At 47.9% G+C, this 17,911-nt stretch overlaps 2 protein-coding genes across 3 annotated transcripts; both read left to right on the top strand.

Annotated features, from left to right (window-relative positions):
* Positions 1-28: 28 nt before the first annotated feature.
* On the top strand, positions 29-1,029 carry S100A8 (S100 calcium binding protein A8). The gene is made up of 3 exons (XM_028090091.2): positions 29-131; positions 532-694; positions 845-1,029. The coding sequence occupies exons 2-3, from the start codon at positions 554-556 to the stop codon at positions 971-973; spliced, it is 270 nt and encodes an 89-aa protein (XP_027945892.1). The 5' UTR covers positions 29-131; positions 532-553; the 3' UTR covers positions 974-1,029.
* Positions 1,030-13,021: 11,992 nt separating this feature from the next.
* LOC114198699 (protein S100-A12) lies at positions 13,022-14,483 on the top strand. 2 transcript variants are annotated; one of them, XM_028090309.1, is made up of 3 exons: positions 13,022-13,126; positions 13,678-13,824; positions 14,227-14,483. In XM_028090309.1, the coding sequence occupies exons 2-3, from the start codon at positions 13,687-13,689 to the stop codon at positions 14,365-14,367; spliced, it is 279 nt and encodes a 92-aa protein (XP_027946110.1). In that variant the 5' UTR covers positions 13,022-13,126; positions 13,678-13,686; the 3' UTR covers positions 14,368-14,483. The 2 variants fall into 2 exon arrangements, with proteins under 2 accessions (XP_027946110.1, XP_027946111.1); XM_028090310.2 differs by having other exon boundaries at positions 13,055-13,126; positions 13,658-13,824.
* The last annotated feature ends 3,428 nt before the right edge of the window (positions 14,484-17,911 follow it).

Here is a 17,911-nt window from a genome sequence, read left to right as displayed (position 1 = left end):
AACTGGGGAAGGGAGGAGCTATCTCTGCATGGCCCATGGCCCTGGCAGCTGGCCAAAACCTGGCTTGCTATAAAAGGGAGCCGACACTGAGCCCTGCACGTCTTCTGTCAACTCTGTTTCAGGGAGACCTGGTAAGTAAGACTGCCTCAGTCTGTCCCATGCTTGGGGGATGGGCCCCCACTGGGGAGGGCCGGAGGTGGAGCAGAGAGGGGAAAGAAAGCTCAGGGAGGTCTGGAGCAAAATCCAGAGCTCCTGGAGGAAGTCAGCGAGACGGGGATAAAGACAGAGCCGGGGCCTCTTGGTTGGCTGAGGGCACAGGGAGAGTTGGCAGGCCCTGTGTGTGTGTGGACCCTCTCCCTCCCACACCCCTTCCCATCATAGCCACAGCCACGCACTGGGTTTAGTTATTTGGATGGTGCAGGCCAGGACAAAGCCGTTATTTGGGGTAATGAGCATCCCTTCAGTCTTCACTCTGCTGGGGGCAGAGGCACCATCCCCACCCTGGGATTCCCAATGTGCTCTGTGTTCCAGGTGGGGCAGATCCTTGGGCACCATGCTGACAGAACTGGAGAGTGCCATGAACTCCCTCATTGAGGTTTACCACAGGTACTCCCTGGAGAAGGGGAATTACCATGCCCTCTATAGGGATGACTTGAAGAAATTGTTAGAGACAGAGTTTCCTCTGTACATGAAGGTGAGGAGGGACTGGGTGCGGTTGGGGTTCTCTGCTTGGCTGATGAAGCCCTGGGTCCCTGGTCTCCCATGTTACCCTGTGTAGACAGCCATGCCTTGGCTCTTGCCGAGGTCTTTTACACTCTGGCTTCTTTCTCCTTCCTCTTAACAGAAAAAGGATGCAGATACCTGGTTCAAAGAGTTGGATATCAATAGTGATGGTGCAATTAACTTCGAGGAGTTCCTCATTCTCGTGATAAAGGCTGGCGTGGACGCCCACAAAGAAATCCACAAAGAGTAGCAGAGCCCTGGGCCCTGGGTCTGTCCCTGCAGAATAATAAAGTAGTTGATACCTCAGGCCTCTTTTGCTGTCTTGCCTTTATCTTGTGGAATGATGTTCCCAGGGGGTGGAGGGAGGCTGGAAAACGCAAAGAAATGAAAACAAACCTCCGTTGTCCTCGCTTCCCACTTACAGCCCTTCAGTGCTTACCACTCATCCGGTTTCCTCCCCACCTTCTCCTCAAACTAGTCGTCTTTTTCAGTCCCATCATCCGGAGGCATTGGTTCTGGGACTTAAGGATTCTAAAAAGTCCATGAGGCTGATGATTTTCCTACTTGTTCCCAAATGAGTGATACGGGAACAGGGTGATGTAGGGAAAACTCATATTGCTTTCTTTCTTTCTTCTTCTTTTAAAAAAATTTTTATTTATTTATTTTAGAGAGAGAGAGAGAGAGCATGCTGGGGGGATGAGCAGAGGGACAGGAAGAAGGTCTTAAGCAGACTCCAAGTGCTGAGTGTGGAGTCTTACGTGGGGCTTGATCTCATGACCTTGAGATCAGGACCAAGAGTTGGACGCTTAACTGACTGAGCCACCCAGGTGCCCCTCACATTGGTTTCTAAATTAAATTTTATTTTAGAGCAAAATGTCTTAGATGTGACTCTTAGGAAGTTAGGGAGATAACTAAGTAGACGTGTGTGTGTGAGGAAGGGAGATGGATTCTGTATGTGGTGCGGCTTTCGGTGGGGATCCAGAGTCCCACATTAAGTAACACTAACAGACCCCTGATCCCACAGTTGTAATTTCTCCTCAGAGATTTCGGAAGCTTTCCTTCTTGCTCTGCTCTCAACCTCCCAATGTGATGAAATAATAAAGGAATAGGCAAATAAGCTGATGTATTCCTTTTTAAAAAATTTTTTATTGTTATGTTAATCACCACACATTACATCATTAGTTTTTGATGTAGTGTTCCATGATTCATTGTTTGTGCATAACACCCAGTCCTCCACGCAGAATGTGCCCTCTTTAATAGGCCGACGTATTCCTAAAACTCAAGTCATGGAACAGGGCACTCAAATGCTACCCTGGGTGGTGAACCCTCTGTTTATCAGTGAGTATCTACAATAACCTCCTGATCGTCACTCTGGATTTTCCAAGGGCCTGGTAAAATGGGAAGACCAGCAACGAATGGGCACCTCTCACCAGAATCCAACCCCAAGCTGATCTTCCAGGCTGTGCCTTGGGAAATTTTCTGTTATGCCCACTTAGGTGATGGGGCAGTGGTGCTAATGGTGGAGATGGGGGTAGGGAGCTGTCAGCAGAATCTGTAAACCAGAGTTCTTGGTCTACTGTGCATCTCTGAAATGGAGCCGGAGTTGAAAGCATCATTTTGAGTGTTTGTGTAAATAAGCCCATTTCTGCATGGCTTTCATCAGATTCTTGGAAGGGTCCAAAGACCCCTCAAAGGCTAAGAAGGCTTGTCCTTGCTGCCGGATTTTAGTAGAGAAAGCAGGACTATTTCTATGATTGCTGTTGTTTGTGCGTGGTTGGACTCTGTGGGACGTGTGCTGCTATATCAGGCCCTCTCCGCCCACACCCCTTCCCAGCTCTCTTGCTCTGGAAGCTAGGGGTGCACTGTGCGCGGGACACGGAGGCTGGCTTGGGGTCCCTCTGCACGCAGGAGGCACTGAGTTGCTGCATAAACACGGCAGGGACCGTTAAGCCCTCCCTAGGGTGATCGTGTGCTTCTGACCCCAGAAGCCTGGGCTGGAGAGGAACCCAACTCTGTGGAGCTCAGCTGGGGGAGAAGGTGTCCTTTGGAGAAGTCAGGAGTGCTCTGTGCCCAAGGGGAGAAGGGGAAGTGGCCAACTCCCCCAGGATTTCAGGAGAAACAAGTACCCCCTCCCCCAACAAGATGCCACTCAGATTAACTGGCTACCAGTGCTCAAGATTACTTACTGCAGATCATTTGGGCTTTAATCATATAACAGTGGAAACAAGTATGAAAAGGTAACAGCTTAAACCCTTATCCATCAACCAAAGTTTTAGTTACTAGTCAGTTTTATTATCAGCTGACATATTGGTGAAAATGTTTGGCAGCCAGCAGAGAATTAAGATTCAGGCCTAAGGAACCCTTGTGTACTGTTGTTGGTGGGAATGCAAACTGGTGCAGCCACTGTGGAAAACAGTATGGAGGTTCCTCTAAAATTAAAAATAAAAATACCTTATGATCCAGTAATTCCACTACTGAGTAGTTATTCAAAGACAACTAAAATGTAAATTCAGAAAGATATATGCACCCCTATGTTTAATACAGCATTATTTAAAATAGCCAAGATATGGGAGCAGCCCAAGTGTCCACTGATAGATGAATGGATAAAGAAGATGTGGTGTGTGTATATGTATATACATACACATACATACAATGGAGTATTACTCAGCCATAAAAGCAACAAGATCTTGCCATTTGCAACAACATGGATGGACCTAGTGGGTATTATGCTAAGTGAAATAAGTCAGACACAGACAAATACCATCTGATTTCACTTACATGTAGAGTCTAAAAAACAAAACAAATGAACAAACAAACAAAAAGCAGAAACAGACCCATAAATACAAAGAGCAAAATGACGGTTCCCAGAGAGGAACGGGGTTGGGGGGATGGACAGAATGGGTAAAGAGGGGTGGGAGATACAGGGTTCTAGTTACGGAATGAGTAAGTCATCAGAATAAAAGGCACAGCACAGGGAATATAGTCAATGGTACCGTAATAGCATCATATGGTGACAAATGGTAGCCACACTTCTTCTTTTTTTAAGATTTTATTTATTTATTTATTTTTAAAAGATTTTATTTATTTATTTGAGAGTGAGCGAGCCAGAGAGAGAAAGAGAGCAAACAAGCGTGAGCTGGGTGAGGGGCAGAGGGAGAAGCAGGAAGCCTGCTTCTGGGAGCCCGATGCGGGGCTCGATCCCAGAACTCCGGGATCGTGACCTGAGCCGAAGGCAGATGCTTCACCGGCTGAGCCACCCAGGCGCCCCAAGGTAGCTACACTCCTAAGCACAACATAACATATAGAGATGTCAGATCTCTATGTTGTACATGTGAAACTAATATAACATTGTGTGTCAACTATACTTCAATAAAAATTTAATTAATTAAAAATTTTAAAAGATTGGGACCTAGAATGGGTTGGGGGAATCTATCCTCAGACATGGAGATGGGTTTCTGCTGGGCAAGTGGAAAGCTCAGGGTCAAGGTTGCTTCCTCCTCAGTTTTCCTGAGGATAGTTTTATCCACCCCCCAGAGCAAGTGCTTCTATCTTGTCGGGAGTGTGAACACACTCTCTCATTGCAGCAAGGGAGATGATGCTGGTTCTGAGGGGTACTTCAAAGGTGAGCTGTTGGACCCAAATGTGGCCCAGGCTAAAGAAGATGGGAAGGGTTTACAGGTTCATCAAGCCGTACCCCAGGCCTCTCTCAGCATTTAGGAAATGTAATGGGACAGTGCTCAAAAGGGGAGAGCAATCCAGTCTGTCTCTCGGTTATCCACAGTGATGGGGTGGTGGTGGTGTCCACGTGTGTGTCTGAGTCAGGGTGGAGGCAACACATCCCAGTGCCTTTGATTCTCCTTGAAAATGCACTTTTGGACTTGAGGTTAATGGGTTCTTTGGGCAGAGATTTAACATTATTAATTGTTTGCCTTTAGTTGAAAACCCAATGAATCTGCTTTCTCTGAGCCAGCTTGGAGAGACCATGGAGAAGCTGGCCCAGGGTGCCCTCTGGAGTTTCACCATAAGTGATGGGCCACTGGTTGTGAAGAATCACATTGACACTGGACTGTCAACAGTTGATACCCAAATTCATGGTTGGGCAGGGGAGGTGGCTCAGCTGGCACTGGCATCCTGGAGAAAGAGGTGGAGATGAGGGAGGTAGTCCTTGGAAGCTTATAACTTACAGACTATGCCCATTATGGGAACCACTGGGCAGAGTCAGACAGGGCTTGTAGCCCAGAGCAAGGTGATTTGGTTTCCTGTTTCCCCAGCTACAAAAGAAGAACAAGGCAGTGGGAAGTTGAGAAATAAGTTGTTTAGCAGGAAACCTCATGCAATGTTTGAGTCCACAAGGAGACCTTGGCTCACCAGTTGAGGCAGATCCGGCTGCTGAGATTTCCAGGACTATAAGGATGACCTGTCTGAAATCTGCTTCTCCACCCAGGTTCTCCACCCAAGTCTCCTGACTTTAGCCAAGTTCCTCATGTCTGTGACAAAAGTCCTAAAGTGCATGGAGAGGATCTGGAATTGGGCAGTTCGTATCTAGCATCTGAACAAAAGAGCTTATTCCAATGGAAGAGACTTCCCCATGCATCTTTCCACTTGGGAGCCACAACCACTCGGGTTGGGTCCAGATACCAGCCTGTTCTCTGGCCCCCTGACCTGGAGAATGCAGCCTAAGTTCAAACTGGCTGAAGAGGGCAGGGAAAGATACAAACACTTACTGGGTTGCTGCTGGGTGTCAGTATGAAAGGAAAAAAATCATCTTGAACTCAGAAAAAGAAAAAATGGTGGCTGCCTACATCTTTGATCTCTTGCTAGAGTCTGTCTGAATAGAAGCAGGTCTCGGTGACTCATTATTCTTCCATCAGCTGACACTTTTGGGAAATATAACATGGTTGACACAGTGTATTTGATTGACGAGTCAGATTGACGAGTCAGAATGGATACAGCTTGATGTGGTGATAGGATTTCATAGCCTCGTAGAGATGTTAAACCTCTAACTGTCATGGTGTTTTCACCCTGTTGGAAGTTGAGTCTTACATCTCACCTAAGAGTCTGACTTAGGCATTCCTTTCCTGACTGTATATATCCTTGAATACTCTTCAAATCAGCTTTCAAAAATCTCTGCTGATTCTCTCATTAATGAAATTAAAACAAGAATTTTGACATGTGCCCACTATATTTGTTGATAATTTTGCTTTTTAGCACTAGACTTTATGATAGTTTATCTTATTCATTTCTCATTACAACCTTATGAGAGAGGTAATTACTATTTCCATTTTACATATGAGGAGATTCAGAGAAGTTAAAATCCGTGACAGAATTTATTAATCTGGCAAGTGGCAGAGCTATAGGTTTGGATCCCTGGCTGTCTCCAGAAGGGAAACCCTGGTTAAGACCCCAAAATGCTCTCTTCTAGTGGGTTTCTATCCTGAGTGTGCACAGGGCAGCCCTTCCTCTGTGTTTTCTGGTGTTTTTGTACTCGTCTGCTGCAGGGTCTCTTGCCATCCAGGGTGAGGAACAAGGCACAGCCGGTGCTAGAATGAACTTCTCACTCGGGCCCCTCTCCTCTGTCCAGGACATCACCAGGCATGCCTCAGAGCCTGAATTACTGTAGGTTTTTTTTCCTGGCGTGAGCAATCCTGCAGACAGCAATAGAACAAGAAGATTAGCATCTTGACTTCCCTAAGCTCTTAGGGGCTGTCCCCGTGACAATTCTCCCTTCTTCCTGAGGTGGGGAGCCTTCCTTCCAGTCTTAAGAGCTGTGGAAACTCCCATGTGAATAATTCTCTGATTTGCAAAATTGAGGTCTGAACTGGCTGCTCAGGTCAGGGCGTAGACCTTCAGTAACTCTTTCCAATGGTCTGTAGCCATCCTTCTTTCAGTGGGCAGGAACCTTCTCCTCTTCCTTGTGAACAGGCCTAGTTTACAGCTGAAAGCATGGAGCTACCCTGTAGCCAAAGCCCATATGGAGGCTCCTCATCAACCTAGCCCCTGCAAAGCCTCCATCCAGTTCAGCTTCCTCAGCATTGTGTTTTGCTAGAGCAAAATAACTGACCAAAATAGTAGGCTCCGGGTTCCTTTTCTACTTTGGTCCTAGAACCCTCCATGATAAAGTATATCTATCAAGACCAAATCATTAATATCATACTTAATGGAAAAACATTAGACACTTCTCTTTAAAGACAGGCAGAAGACAGGATCCCCCTGGTAGCACTTCTACTGAGTAATTGTACTGGAGGCCCTAGCCAGTGTTATAAGACTAGAAAACATAAATGAGAAGTCATGTGAACTCTGGAGGCACTGGCTACATGAAGTAAATGAAACCCTTGCAGAGCACTCCCATTTCTGCATTTCATTGCCTCCTCCGTTTCTCTTTCTGAATAACTGCTACTGTTGCAGAATTTTTAGGTACCTGCCCCAGCCAAGTTGGACTTAGTTCTTCCCTGAGACTATCAGTGTCACTACCGGAAAACACACTCACTTGCTGGTATGTTTTAGTTTTCTCTGCAGGCTCCATAGCCTTTCCCCCCGCCTGCATCTGGAGCTCCCAGGCTAGAAGCAGGATAGATGGTGCTATACTCCAGTACTCTGGAGACATTGCTACTCTTGAGTCGCCTCCTCTAGGAAAAGGTTCAGAAATTTAGAAATTCAATCTGAGGTTGGGACCTCAAAATTAATTTCTGATGCACTTCCCTTTTCTGTTATCTGCCCTGGGTCGCACAGAGAATTAACTTTTGAAAAAATTAAAAAAACACTTTGCTTGCCTTCTTTTTCCTTGAGTATTTTGCTCATTCTGTGCTGTCCAAGGGTTTGATTCCAAAAAAGAAAAAGAAAAAGAAAAGAAAGAAAAAGAAATGATGTGCCTTACTGAAAACCAGTTCACAGTGAGGGTGGGGGACCCCCAGGAACCCTACAGGGGAACCTGAGTGAGGAGCAGATTTCCTGCCATCATCTGCAGGGCAGTAATTACTTGTAGTGACACAAAACCCCCAACATCTGCTCTGTCTGGGCTCCCACTCAGTCTGGTGGAGTCTCTGATGGGCCTGGCTGGCCCAGAGGATGGACAGCTCCTGGTACAGGCTCTGAGCCAGTGGTATGGGATTCACACGCAGTGCAAGTCTTCACCTGCATCGTCTCACCCACAGGGTTATGGACTTCCCCAGTTCTGGGGCTCCTGCAGGAGGAGGCTGGGAAGGGATGGCCCTTGATCCCTGCTGAGGGATCCTTCTTTTTTCTTCCCCTTGTTCTCTGCAGTAGGATGCAGCCTGGGGGAGGGGAGAACTCTACTGACTTCCTTTTGGAGGGCCATGGGAGAGGTGTCTGGCCGCCTCTCCCTTGACCTGAGTTTTTATCACCTTCCCCTAGTGTTTCTGCTGCTGTGGGCAGCAGGAAGCCCTCGTATTAACTAAGTTGAATCCTTGTGGAAGGAGGAGCTCCACACTCTTATCTCCTATGCACATAAGCCTTAGTCTCTGGAATGCTAAAGGCAGATTCACAGAATGGGCCCAGGGCACTGGAAAATGGCCACCTTCTCCACAGGGAAAGTGAAAGGGTGGTCATTTTATTTTTTCAAGGCCCTTAGAGGTTGTCTCATAAATAGTGCCTTCTCAGACCTTCGGAGCTTTAGAAGTTCTTACTGGATTGATGTTCTTTTTTTTTCTTGGATTGATGTCCTGAGTGGACCTCCAGCCTCAGCTTGGTGTCCTGGCCTGTAATAGGGCCCTTAGCTGCTTTCTCAAGTGAACTGTGTCCCTCTGTCTTTTCCTTCTTGCAGTGGACCAAAGCCTTCTCCTGCCCTTCTGGAATTAGCCCTCAGTGCTGTGAAGGGTTGTGAAGGGTTGGCTCCCCCATGACTGGGCTTGGTCCAGACTCCCTTGTGCTCCATTGGGCTTTCTCCACATGAAGCCCTTGAAGATCCTGCAGGGTGTCTCATGACCTCCTTCATTTCTCCTTTTCTCTAATGTCTGCCACTCTTACAAATTTCAGCCAATCCTGTATGGAATGCCTGATCCTGGGGCAGTAATGTTAAGAACAACACTGTTTGGGCACCTACTGGCCCCACCACTTGCCCTGGGGGTTTGCTCAGAGTCACAGGGTGTCTTCATTCCTGGCACCCCCACCCACCGCACCCAGGCACTGTGGGCCAGCCCCTCTTCCAAGAAGAGATTTCGCATCCTAAAAAAAAAAAAAAATTCAGTCTAAGGTGCAGATGGTAAAAAATCACTCTTGAAGCACATCTGATCACTCTGCTACCTCCTCTGGGGCTGTCAGAGAATTAACTTATGGAGCAAACAAAACTTCTTTAGTTTCCTTCTCTGCTCTCTGGAATATTTTGCCAGTCACCAGGTGCTTGTCCCGGGGACTAAAAGCATCCTGTAGATTCACAGGTGTTTGTGCTTTATTTTGGTTTGTAATGAACTTAGATGCCTCATGTAGTCTTTTGTATGTTTCAAAATGATATGGAATGTAGTAGCAAAGGGAGGGAAAGGAAACCAAATAAAAGCAAGCATCCCGCAGTCCTTGTGGGGAGGTCGTGCCATCATTGTTCAACCGGTGTCAAGTTACAGTTACCGAAGATGGAGAAGCTCTAGATATCTGCCGGCCTGTAGTTAACAACATGATATTGTGTCCTCGAACATTTATTAAGAGGGTAGATCTAATGTTAAGTGTTTTTACCACAAAAACCAAAAATAAGACAAAGGAACACAAGAAAACTTGCAGGTGGTGGATGTATCTATTCCCTTGAGTATGGTCACGGTGTCATGGGTGTGTGCACATGTTCGAACTCATCAAACTCTACACATTAAATACGTGCAGTTTTTGGATATCAATTATACTTCGGTAAAGGTGTAGAATAATGGAGTTAATTTCACCTGAAAAAGAAAAAAGAAAGGCAGCATGGGCCTTGGATAGATGTCCCCACCTGATTTCCTACCAGGACCACAGCTTTAATTCTGGAGAAGCAAGTAGCCCGTGCTGCTGAGTAACCTGGATGGGTTTCCAAAATAACAGCTGTGACATCATTCAACCCTTCAGGATAAAAATACCATCACACGTATTCTTTTCCGCTTCAGTTGTCTAGTTTCTCCTCTTGTGGCTTCCCCTACCCTCGAAATGTCCAAACACCCCAGGGGCATCCTTGCTCCATTGTTGGGAGCTGTTCTACTTCTACATGCCAAGGGAGCAGGGAGCTGGGGTCTCACTCAGTTGTTCCCCTAGAGCAGTTGCTTCTCATGGCTCTAAGGTGTGGCTGCTGAAGCCCGGCCATGCAGTTTTAGGGTTGAACCTAGCCCATTGCTGCAGGGGCGTACTGCATGGGTAACCTGGGTCCAGGTCTAGACCTCAGTGGTGCCCATGTGGGGCCCTGGGGCTCTGTTGCCCCTTTCAGTTCATGTTGTCGTGGTAACTGGGCTAACACAAACATGCAGGGGAGTCTGCATTTTGGAGGCCTTGTTAAACTCTCTTCCTCCTTTGGTGCTTTGCTTGTGGTCACCCTTGTCTAACCTGAAACCCCTTTCTAACTCTTTCTAACTGCCAATTTCGGGGATTATGATGGGAAAATGGGGAAAGGTATAGAGGAATTGGTGTCTCATTTCCTGAAAACCCTGGGATCCTTTTTGAAAGGATTTGACCCAGTGATTAGCTTTGCATCTCAGAACCACTTAGGGAGAGGTCTCCCTCCCCTTAGCCTCCTTCCCCCCGTAGACTTAAAAAATCTTCTGTAAGTTGACACTTTGCTTGCCAAAACTAGGATAAAGATGGAAACTTATTTGGTCAAACAAACAAAAACACTAATTTGAAAAGATACATGCACCCCTGTATTTATTGCAAATAGTATTATTTACAATAGACAAGACATGGAAGCAGCCTAAGTTTCCAGTGACAGGTGAATGGATCAGTAAGATGTGGTATATATTTACAATGAATATTATTCAGCCATGGAAAAGAATAAAATTTTGTCATCTGTGACAACAAGGATGGGCCTAGAGGGTCTTATGCTAAAAGAAATAAGTCAGTCTGAGAAGGATAAATACCATAAGATTTCACTTGTATGTGGAATCTAAAAAACAAAACAAATGAACAAACAAACAAAAATAGAAACAGTCTCATAAATACAGAGAACAAAGTGGTGTTACCAGAGGGGAGGGGGTGGGGGGTTGGGTGAACTAGGTGTCAGGAAATATGAGGTACAGACTTCCACTTATAGAATAAGTGAGTCAGGGGCGCCTGGGGGGCTCAGGCGTTAAGCATCTGCCCTCGGCTCAGGTCATGGTCCCAGGGTCCTGGGATCGAGCCCCGCATCGGGCTCCCTGCTCCGCGGGAAGCCTGCTTCTCCCTCTCCCACTCCCCCTACTTGTGTTCCCTCTCTCGCTGTGTCTCTCTGTGTCAAATAAATAAATAAAATCTTAAAAAAAAAAAGAAAAAGTGAGTCATGGGAATGAAAAGTACAGTATAGGGAATAGAGTCAATAATATTGTAGTATGTTGCATGGTCATAGGTGGTAACCACTCTTACTGTGGTGAACACTGAGCAAGGTATAGAATTGCAGGATCACTGTGTTGTACACCCGAAACGAATGTATTGTATGACAACTGCAATTCAATTAAAATTTAAAATTTGCCAAACTCCCACCCCTGACATCCAGTAGACAACTGTGCAAAAGGTATGAGACGAATCCCTGAAGTAGAAATGTAAGGAAAAATGTTATCATATAATAAAAATAATTTCAAATTAAAAACAAAAAAGAGCAACAGCTCTGCCTCCGTGGTGCTCTTGTCTCTGTCTTACCAGGGAGCCTGCTCTCACTCTGACTCCCCCCAGGGTGAGCTCGGGAAGGGCTGGGACGCGTCTGCCCTGCTTTGGCTGCTTCCCCTGGGCCTGCCCAGCCAGCGGCTAGGCTAGCGGATACAAAAGCAAGGGAAGTGTTTGTCAGGTTCCCTTTTTTCCTCACCATCCCTCAGAGGCTCGAGACCATGCAAGGCTCTCTCCCCATCTCCAGGGATGGAATCCCTTTAGACCCAGAGTCTCCCATCCTTTAAAGCAATGGCACTCCCCTCAACCCCCTTCTCTCCCTGCTTGCGTGGGAGTTCATTTCCCTCTTAGGGATGGCAGCTGTACAGAAAGTGCCTCACGAGGGCAGGACACTCTTATTTACTGTCTACTCAGAACCAGGCTCTGGGCTGACTTGGGATGTAAACCCAGCTTGATGGCTACCATCCTGCCACTTCTGGTCACCCTGTTCCAGCTTAAGCTCTGGGTGTGCCTCTTCCCACTTCTTCGGTGTGACTAAAAGAGTTGTCATGAGTACTTTCTTGGGTAACTTTATTTTATTTTTCTTTTAGCCCTTGCAAAAATTATAAAAAGGTGTTTTACATGGGGAAACTGGACTCTTTTTGGTGATGCTCCTGAAACTAATATGGGTAATTCTAAATTTTGATATAATTTCAATGTGATGTAATTTAATTTGATAATTCCAAACTTAGAGAAAAATTGCAAGTATTTTATTTTTTTAAAAGATTTTATTTATTTGACTGAGAGATAGAGCACAAGTAGGCAGAGTGGCAGGCAGAGCGGGAGGGAGAAGCAGGCTCCCCGCTGAGCAGGGAGCACGATGTGGGACTCCATCCCAGGACCCTGGGATCGTGACCTGAGCCGAAGGCAGACGCTTAATGACTGAGCCTCCCAGGCACCCCTGTGCTCACTTTGTAAAACACAGAGACTTAAGTTTTTTAGACCAGTTTTTGATTTATGGAAAAGTTGAGAAGACACTGTAGACAGCTCCCAAATACCTGCACACGATTTCCCCATGATTAATATCTTATATGAATATGATACATTTTTTACAATTGATGAACCTTTCTTGATATATTACTGTGAGCTCAGTGCCCTTTCTCTGTTCCAGGAATACATGTCCACTTTGATGGTTTTTATTATTGTTACCGTTTTTGTTGTCATAGACACTCAGCAAACAGCTCTCCCCAGTCCTTCGCTTTCCAGGAAGGCGCCATCCAGAGGGCAAAACCTGTTCCTAGAGTTCCCGTTACTAGGGTTTCCTAGTAAAAGGCCACACTTTAGCTCAGGGGACAGAGGTAAACCTGAAGGCTGGGTCCTGCCCCAGAGCTGAGGGCCCCTTGGGTGGGGTGGTGGGATTGGGGGTCTGTGTCAGGCTGATCGGGGGTGGCGTGTGCCATGGGTGCAATCTGGGGGGCTCACATTGCAAGTCAAAGCAACAGGTTTGAAGTTTCTGTTGAGCAACAAACCATTGTCTAGCAATTGCTTCATGATGAATCAGAGATTTCTTCACTTGAGGCTGAAGATGAAGCCTGGAGTGCATTATAAAAACCTCCCTGGCTCAGTACTCCTCACCAGTGCTGGCTTTTCTCCTGCACACTGAAGGGTAAGTGTCCTGTCCTTGGCTATGGAAGGTGCACAGGGTAGTGACTGCAGGTAGCGATTGTAGGCTGTTGGAAGCCACAACCTTCTGCTTGCCAGAGCACCTCCGACTGACTGCATCTTGGACTCCAGGAGACCAGCCCTTGCTGTGTTAGGTAGACCCAGTCTCAGGACATAGGGGTGGTGAAGGTGGAAGGGGCTGGTGACTGTCTGTAGGAGACCTGTGGCCAAAGTGCCGTCACCTGGGGAAAGGGAACAGCCTGGCCAGCCACCCAAACTTTCCTGGGTGTGCTTGAGTGGAATGGCACCCTCTGAATTATACTCCTTAGGACATGGGGCTACATGGAACACTCTGGCAATGGGGGCTGATTCTTTTAGACTTTACACAGCATTACATGTCCCCCCCCCCCAGCCTATCTACAAATGACACATTCACCACAGATCAGAACAGAGAGAATGCAAAGCAGATGTGGGGGAAGTCATCCCTTGTGAGGAGAGAGGGGGATGGGGGTGGGCGGGAGAGGAACTGCCCCAGACCTTCCGTGTCTCCTGAAGGTTGAGAAGATGACTAAGCTGGAGGACCATCTGGAGGGGATCATCAATATCTTCCACCAGTACTCAGTCCGAGTGGGGCATTATGACAAGCTTTCCAATAGTGAGATGACGCAGCTGATCACAAGGGAACTTCCAAACACCCTCCGGGTAGGTGATGCCCCTCGCATCCAAACTCGCCCACTGAAGGGCTGGGCTGGGGTCAGCCCGAGGATGCTCTCTTGAGCTGTTGGGTGGGGGGTCTGCCTCCCTCTCTCCATAACTCACTCTGGCACCTCAGGCTCTATGCACCTCTCTCTCTGGGATTATTCCCTCACCTGTGGGGATTAGTGAGCTACAGAGACCTTCCAGGTCGAGACTTGTGTGGCTCTAGGGTAGCTCACGATAGCTGCTTCCCTCTGTTTTCTGTTTTGTCACGTTGGATTCTTCAACACAGTTTTGGTGAATGAGCCGATGGTCCCTGGGCCTCCCTGAGCTGAGCTCTGAGGGATGAGAGGCCTGGAGAAAGGGGAGGAAGCGTCTGAGCTCACTGTCTCTGTTGTCCCCTTCTAGAACACCAAAGAACAAGCTACCATTGACAAAATATTCCAAGAACTGGATGCTGATAAAGATGGAGAGGTCAGCTTTAAAAAATTTGTATCTCTCATAGTCAATGTGCTACTGACTGCCCATGATGATATCCACAAAGAATAGGAAGCTCTGAGGGGCTTTTCTCCAGCAACGTTCCCAAGAAGATCTCTCCTTGTAATCACTGAAGCCCAGCCCTGCACACGGGAAGTGAGAGTTAATAAATGTGTTCTCAAAAAGTTCTTAATAGTGTGCACTTTCTTTCTTTCCATGTCCACGGTCCCCAAAGTGGAGCATACCTCACCCATGCGATTCTGACAGACCTCATGTAGAGCCTTGGGACCCCCCCTTATATGTCTGTCCATTTGTTCACCAACTATTAAATGTCCACTCTTTGGCTCCTTTATTCATTCATTCAACTAATATTGACTGAACATCTGTGAGAGCCAGAGACCAAAAACACAAAACCCTGTCCACCTGGGGCTTGTGTTCTACTGGGGAGGGATAGCAAACAAACAGACAAACAAATAAAAGCACATCCTATGATACAAGGGTAGGCAATGATAGGTGGTATGAAGAAAGCTAAAGAGGGAAGTAAGGTTGGGGTGGAAGGGAAAGGAGAGGCACATGGGCTTAGTATGATGCTGGAAGAATGCATTTGGGCAGAAATCCAAGAGAGGAAGGAGAACAGCTTGCAGATATCTGGGCCAAGAGTTCTGGGCAGAGAGAGGCCAAGGCCCTGAGGTGGGCACACACTTGACCTGCTCAAAAAAAAAAACAGCATAAAAGGCAACATGCAGGAACCGAGGTGGGGAGGGGCAGGTGGCGTGCACCTCTGTGAAGCAGGGAGCAGGGGTTCACAGACCTTGGGGCAGACTTTGGATTTTAAGTGTGCTAAAGACCCACTGGGTGGACTAGAGCAAGGGAGCGAGATGATTTCATTTATGTTTCAAAAGGATCACTCTGGCTGCCTTTGTGGAGAAGAAATTGTAGAAGGCAGACCCCAGAGTGCAAGCAAGGAGAACAGTGCGGAGCGATCAAGCGGTTGAACACAAAGGACTGTCAGAACCGCAGCACCGAGAGACTGGACCCATTCTCTGCAGCATCTTGGCATCAGCCTCCTGCACACCACTCTGGGTTCTGGTCTCTAGCCGTTCTGGAACGTTCTCCAGTTTCCTTGTGAACTGTCAGACATTTTGGATTCTGCACCTGCTGGGCTATTGTCCTCTTTGTCTGAGGTGGCCTCTTGCCCCTTTGAGGCATCTACTCTGTTTTAGGCACCAGATCACTGAGATCCAGATCTCTTGCTTGCCCACCAAGACCCAACCCAATTGTTGCATCTGCCGAGGAGCTCACCCCCTCACATCCCTCACATGTTTTAACCCTCCCATCCACAGTAGATTCATGGAACTCTGGGGCTTGCCTGACCATCAGGATTAGTCCGACAGAGTGCTCTGGGCAAAGGTGTCATTATTCGATAAGGCACAGCAAAACCACTGTCTTGGGTGCAACACCTTGCCCTTCAGAAAGACATCTCAGGCCGGCCGTTGGCACGCTGCAAGCCAAGCCAAGCCAAGCCAAGCCAACGTGCATATTGGGACTTTGGAAATCAGGAAAGGATGTAATTCAATGGGATGGCTACCAGGAGCTTAGTGCAAAAATGACTAGGGCTCAACATTTTAATGTGGCCAATATAAAAAGTTATCAGGTCAAAAGAAAGCAAACTAGACTATGCTTCTCTGATTTCTCTGACTAGCCAACACAGTGCTGGGCACACAGCAGCTCAGCTCTTGCCCTTTCAAAACTCACCTTGGCATTAATCTGCGGGTGCTTACCTTGGTCTTTTCTCTCTCTCTTTCTGCCTCCACCCACGCCAAGAAAACAGGCAGGAGGTGGCTCCTCTGTGCCCCCAGGACACCTGTGGTTATTGCCCACCTTAGCTTTTCTTTGGCTCACACCATGATATTGAAAATATCTATTTGGGTGTTTGTTGCCCCCATTGGGCTGAGGGCTCCTGGAGGGCAGGGACCTAATTCTGTATTCGATATGAAGACTGGGCTCAGTGCCACAGCCTCCTAGCTGCTCCCCACACTTCTACTCTGGACCCCGACCCTCCTCCACACAGCAGTCTGGTGGCCTCCAAACACAAATCATACTCCGTCACTTACCTGATTAAAACCCACCAGAAATTTTCCAAGACTTGCTATCTGGCCTCATTTCCATCACTGCTTCCCCAGGGAGGCCCTGCCTGTTGGTTTAGTGGAATCGAGTTAGTGTTTTCTAACTGACAGCATGAGCTGCTGGTCCAAAAAAGCAATGAGATGCTTGTGGTGGTGGTGGTGGGGAGGATGGGGGCCCCATCACAGCGGGTTTTGGAGGTCTTGCGACGGAGTGGACTCCTCTCTCCCGACCTCAGCAATGTTTGAAGGCAGTTGTCATGACCTCCCCCTTGCTTCTTTTTTCCAGGCTCAAGACCCTCATCCCCCACTATTAACAGTTGCTTCCAAAGCTGCACATGTTCTGCTTTGGGGGAGTCATCCCTGGCTAGATATGACCCTGAGCTACTTCTCAAAGGCATTGCCCTTCCTGGAAGCACCCCAGCTCCTTGCTGCACTGTAACTCACCCCCGAGACCAGGAGGGCAGAAAGCAGCAAGAGAGGAGAAGACTCAGAGAGAGAATGCAGACTGATGGAGGGAGGAGTGTGCAGCCTGGAGTAGGGGCGGGGGGAGGTGGGAGGAGGAGAGGAGGGGTGGACTGGAGCTGGACCCCATGCTGCTCCCTTAGGCCCTGGCAACAGTCCCCTGTCTCTCTGATCTGCACATGACAATTCTGGGTACATGGGCGAAAATGGGAAAACATGGGGGTGCTCCCAGGAAGAGGCCAGCTGGTCCTCCCAGGTGCTCATGTTCCCTGTGTCTTGTGTGTGTGAGGGGATCTTTGAGACAGGGTTTGGGGCCCAATCAGGCCATGGAGCCAACTGGGGTCCTGGGGTAGAGGGACTGTTCCAGGCCCAAGCCCCAAGAGGCAACAGGACTTGAGCAACCATCTGTTTCAGCTCTGCTGTTACTTTGGTAATTGGAATGTCAAAATCCATGACACAGGGCTTTCTACAGCAACTTTGGGGAGGGCACGGGTGGGCGTGGAGGTTGGATTCTGGAGTTTTCCTCAGAGCAGGGTTTGTGTCAGGGTTGTGTAAAATTGCCTCACCAGGGTGGTGAAAGCGGAGTCCTTTCTTCCTGTTGAGGTCTTGGGAAACAGTACAGAATCACCCTCCTTATCCTGTAGGGTGTGGGGGGCAGGCTTGTCTGGCTGAGATGGGCCCTGCGTATGTGCAGATCCTGGCTGGACTTGTCTTCTCTGAGAAGTGCCATCTTGGGCTCTCTTAGCTCCCACCAGACTATCCAGCAGCCTCCTCACTGGCCCAGGCCCGCCGGCTCATTCTCACCCCAAATCCATCCCATAAACCACAGATAGAGAGAGTAATTCACATCCCTCCCTAAAACCCCCACTGCTCCTGCCCTCCGTTCTCCTGTGGAGAGTGCAAGCTCCAGGCCTAGACGCTGGCATGCTCACCTCTGCCTCTCCCACCCCCAGCCTCCTCGTTCCTGATCAGACCCCACACCTGCCCACTTTCAGGCCTCATTCTGAGCTCCTGCATGTTTATCCGAG

This window comes from Eumetopias jubatus, unplaced genomic scaffold (genome assembly GCF_037043125.1).
Source record: "Eumetopias jubatus isolate StellerSeaLion01/CBP00866 unplaced genomic scaffold, mEumJub1_p1.0 scaffold_12, whole genome shotgun sequence".
NCBI lineage: Eukaryota > Metazoa > Chordata > Mammalia > Carnivora > Otariidae > Eumetopias > Eumetopias jubatus.
This window is presented reverse-complemented; position numbering and strand designations above follow the sequence as displayed.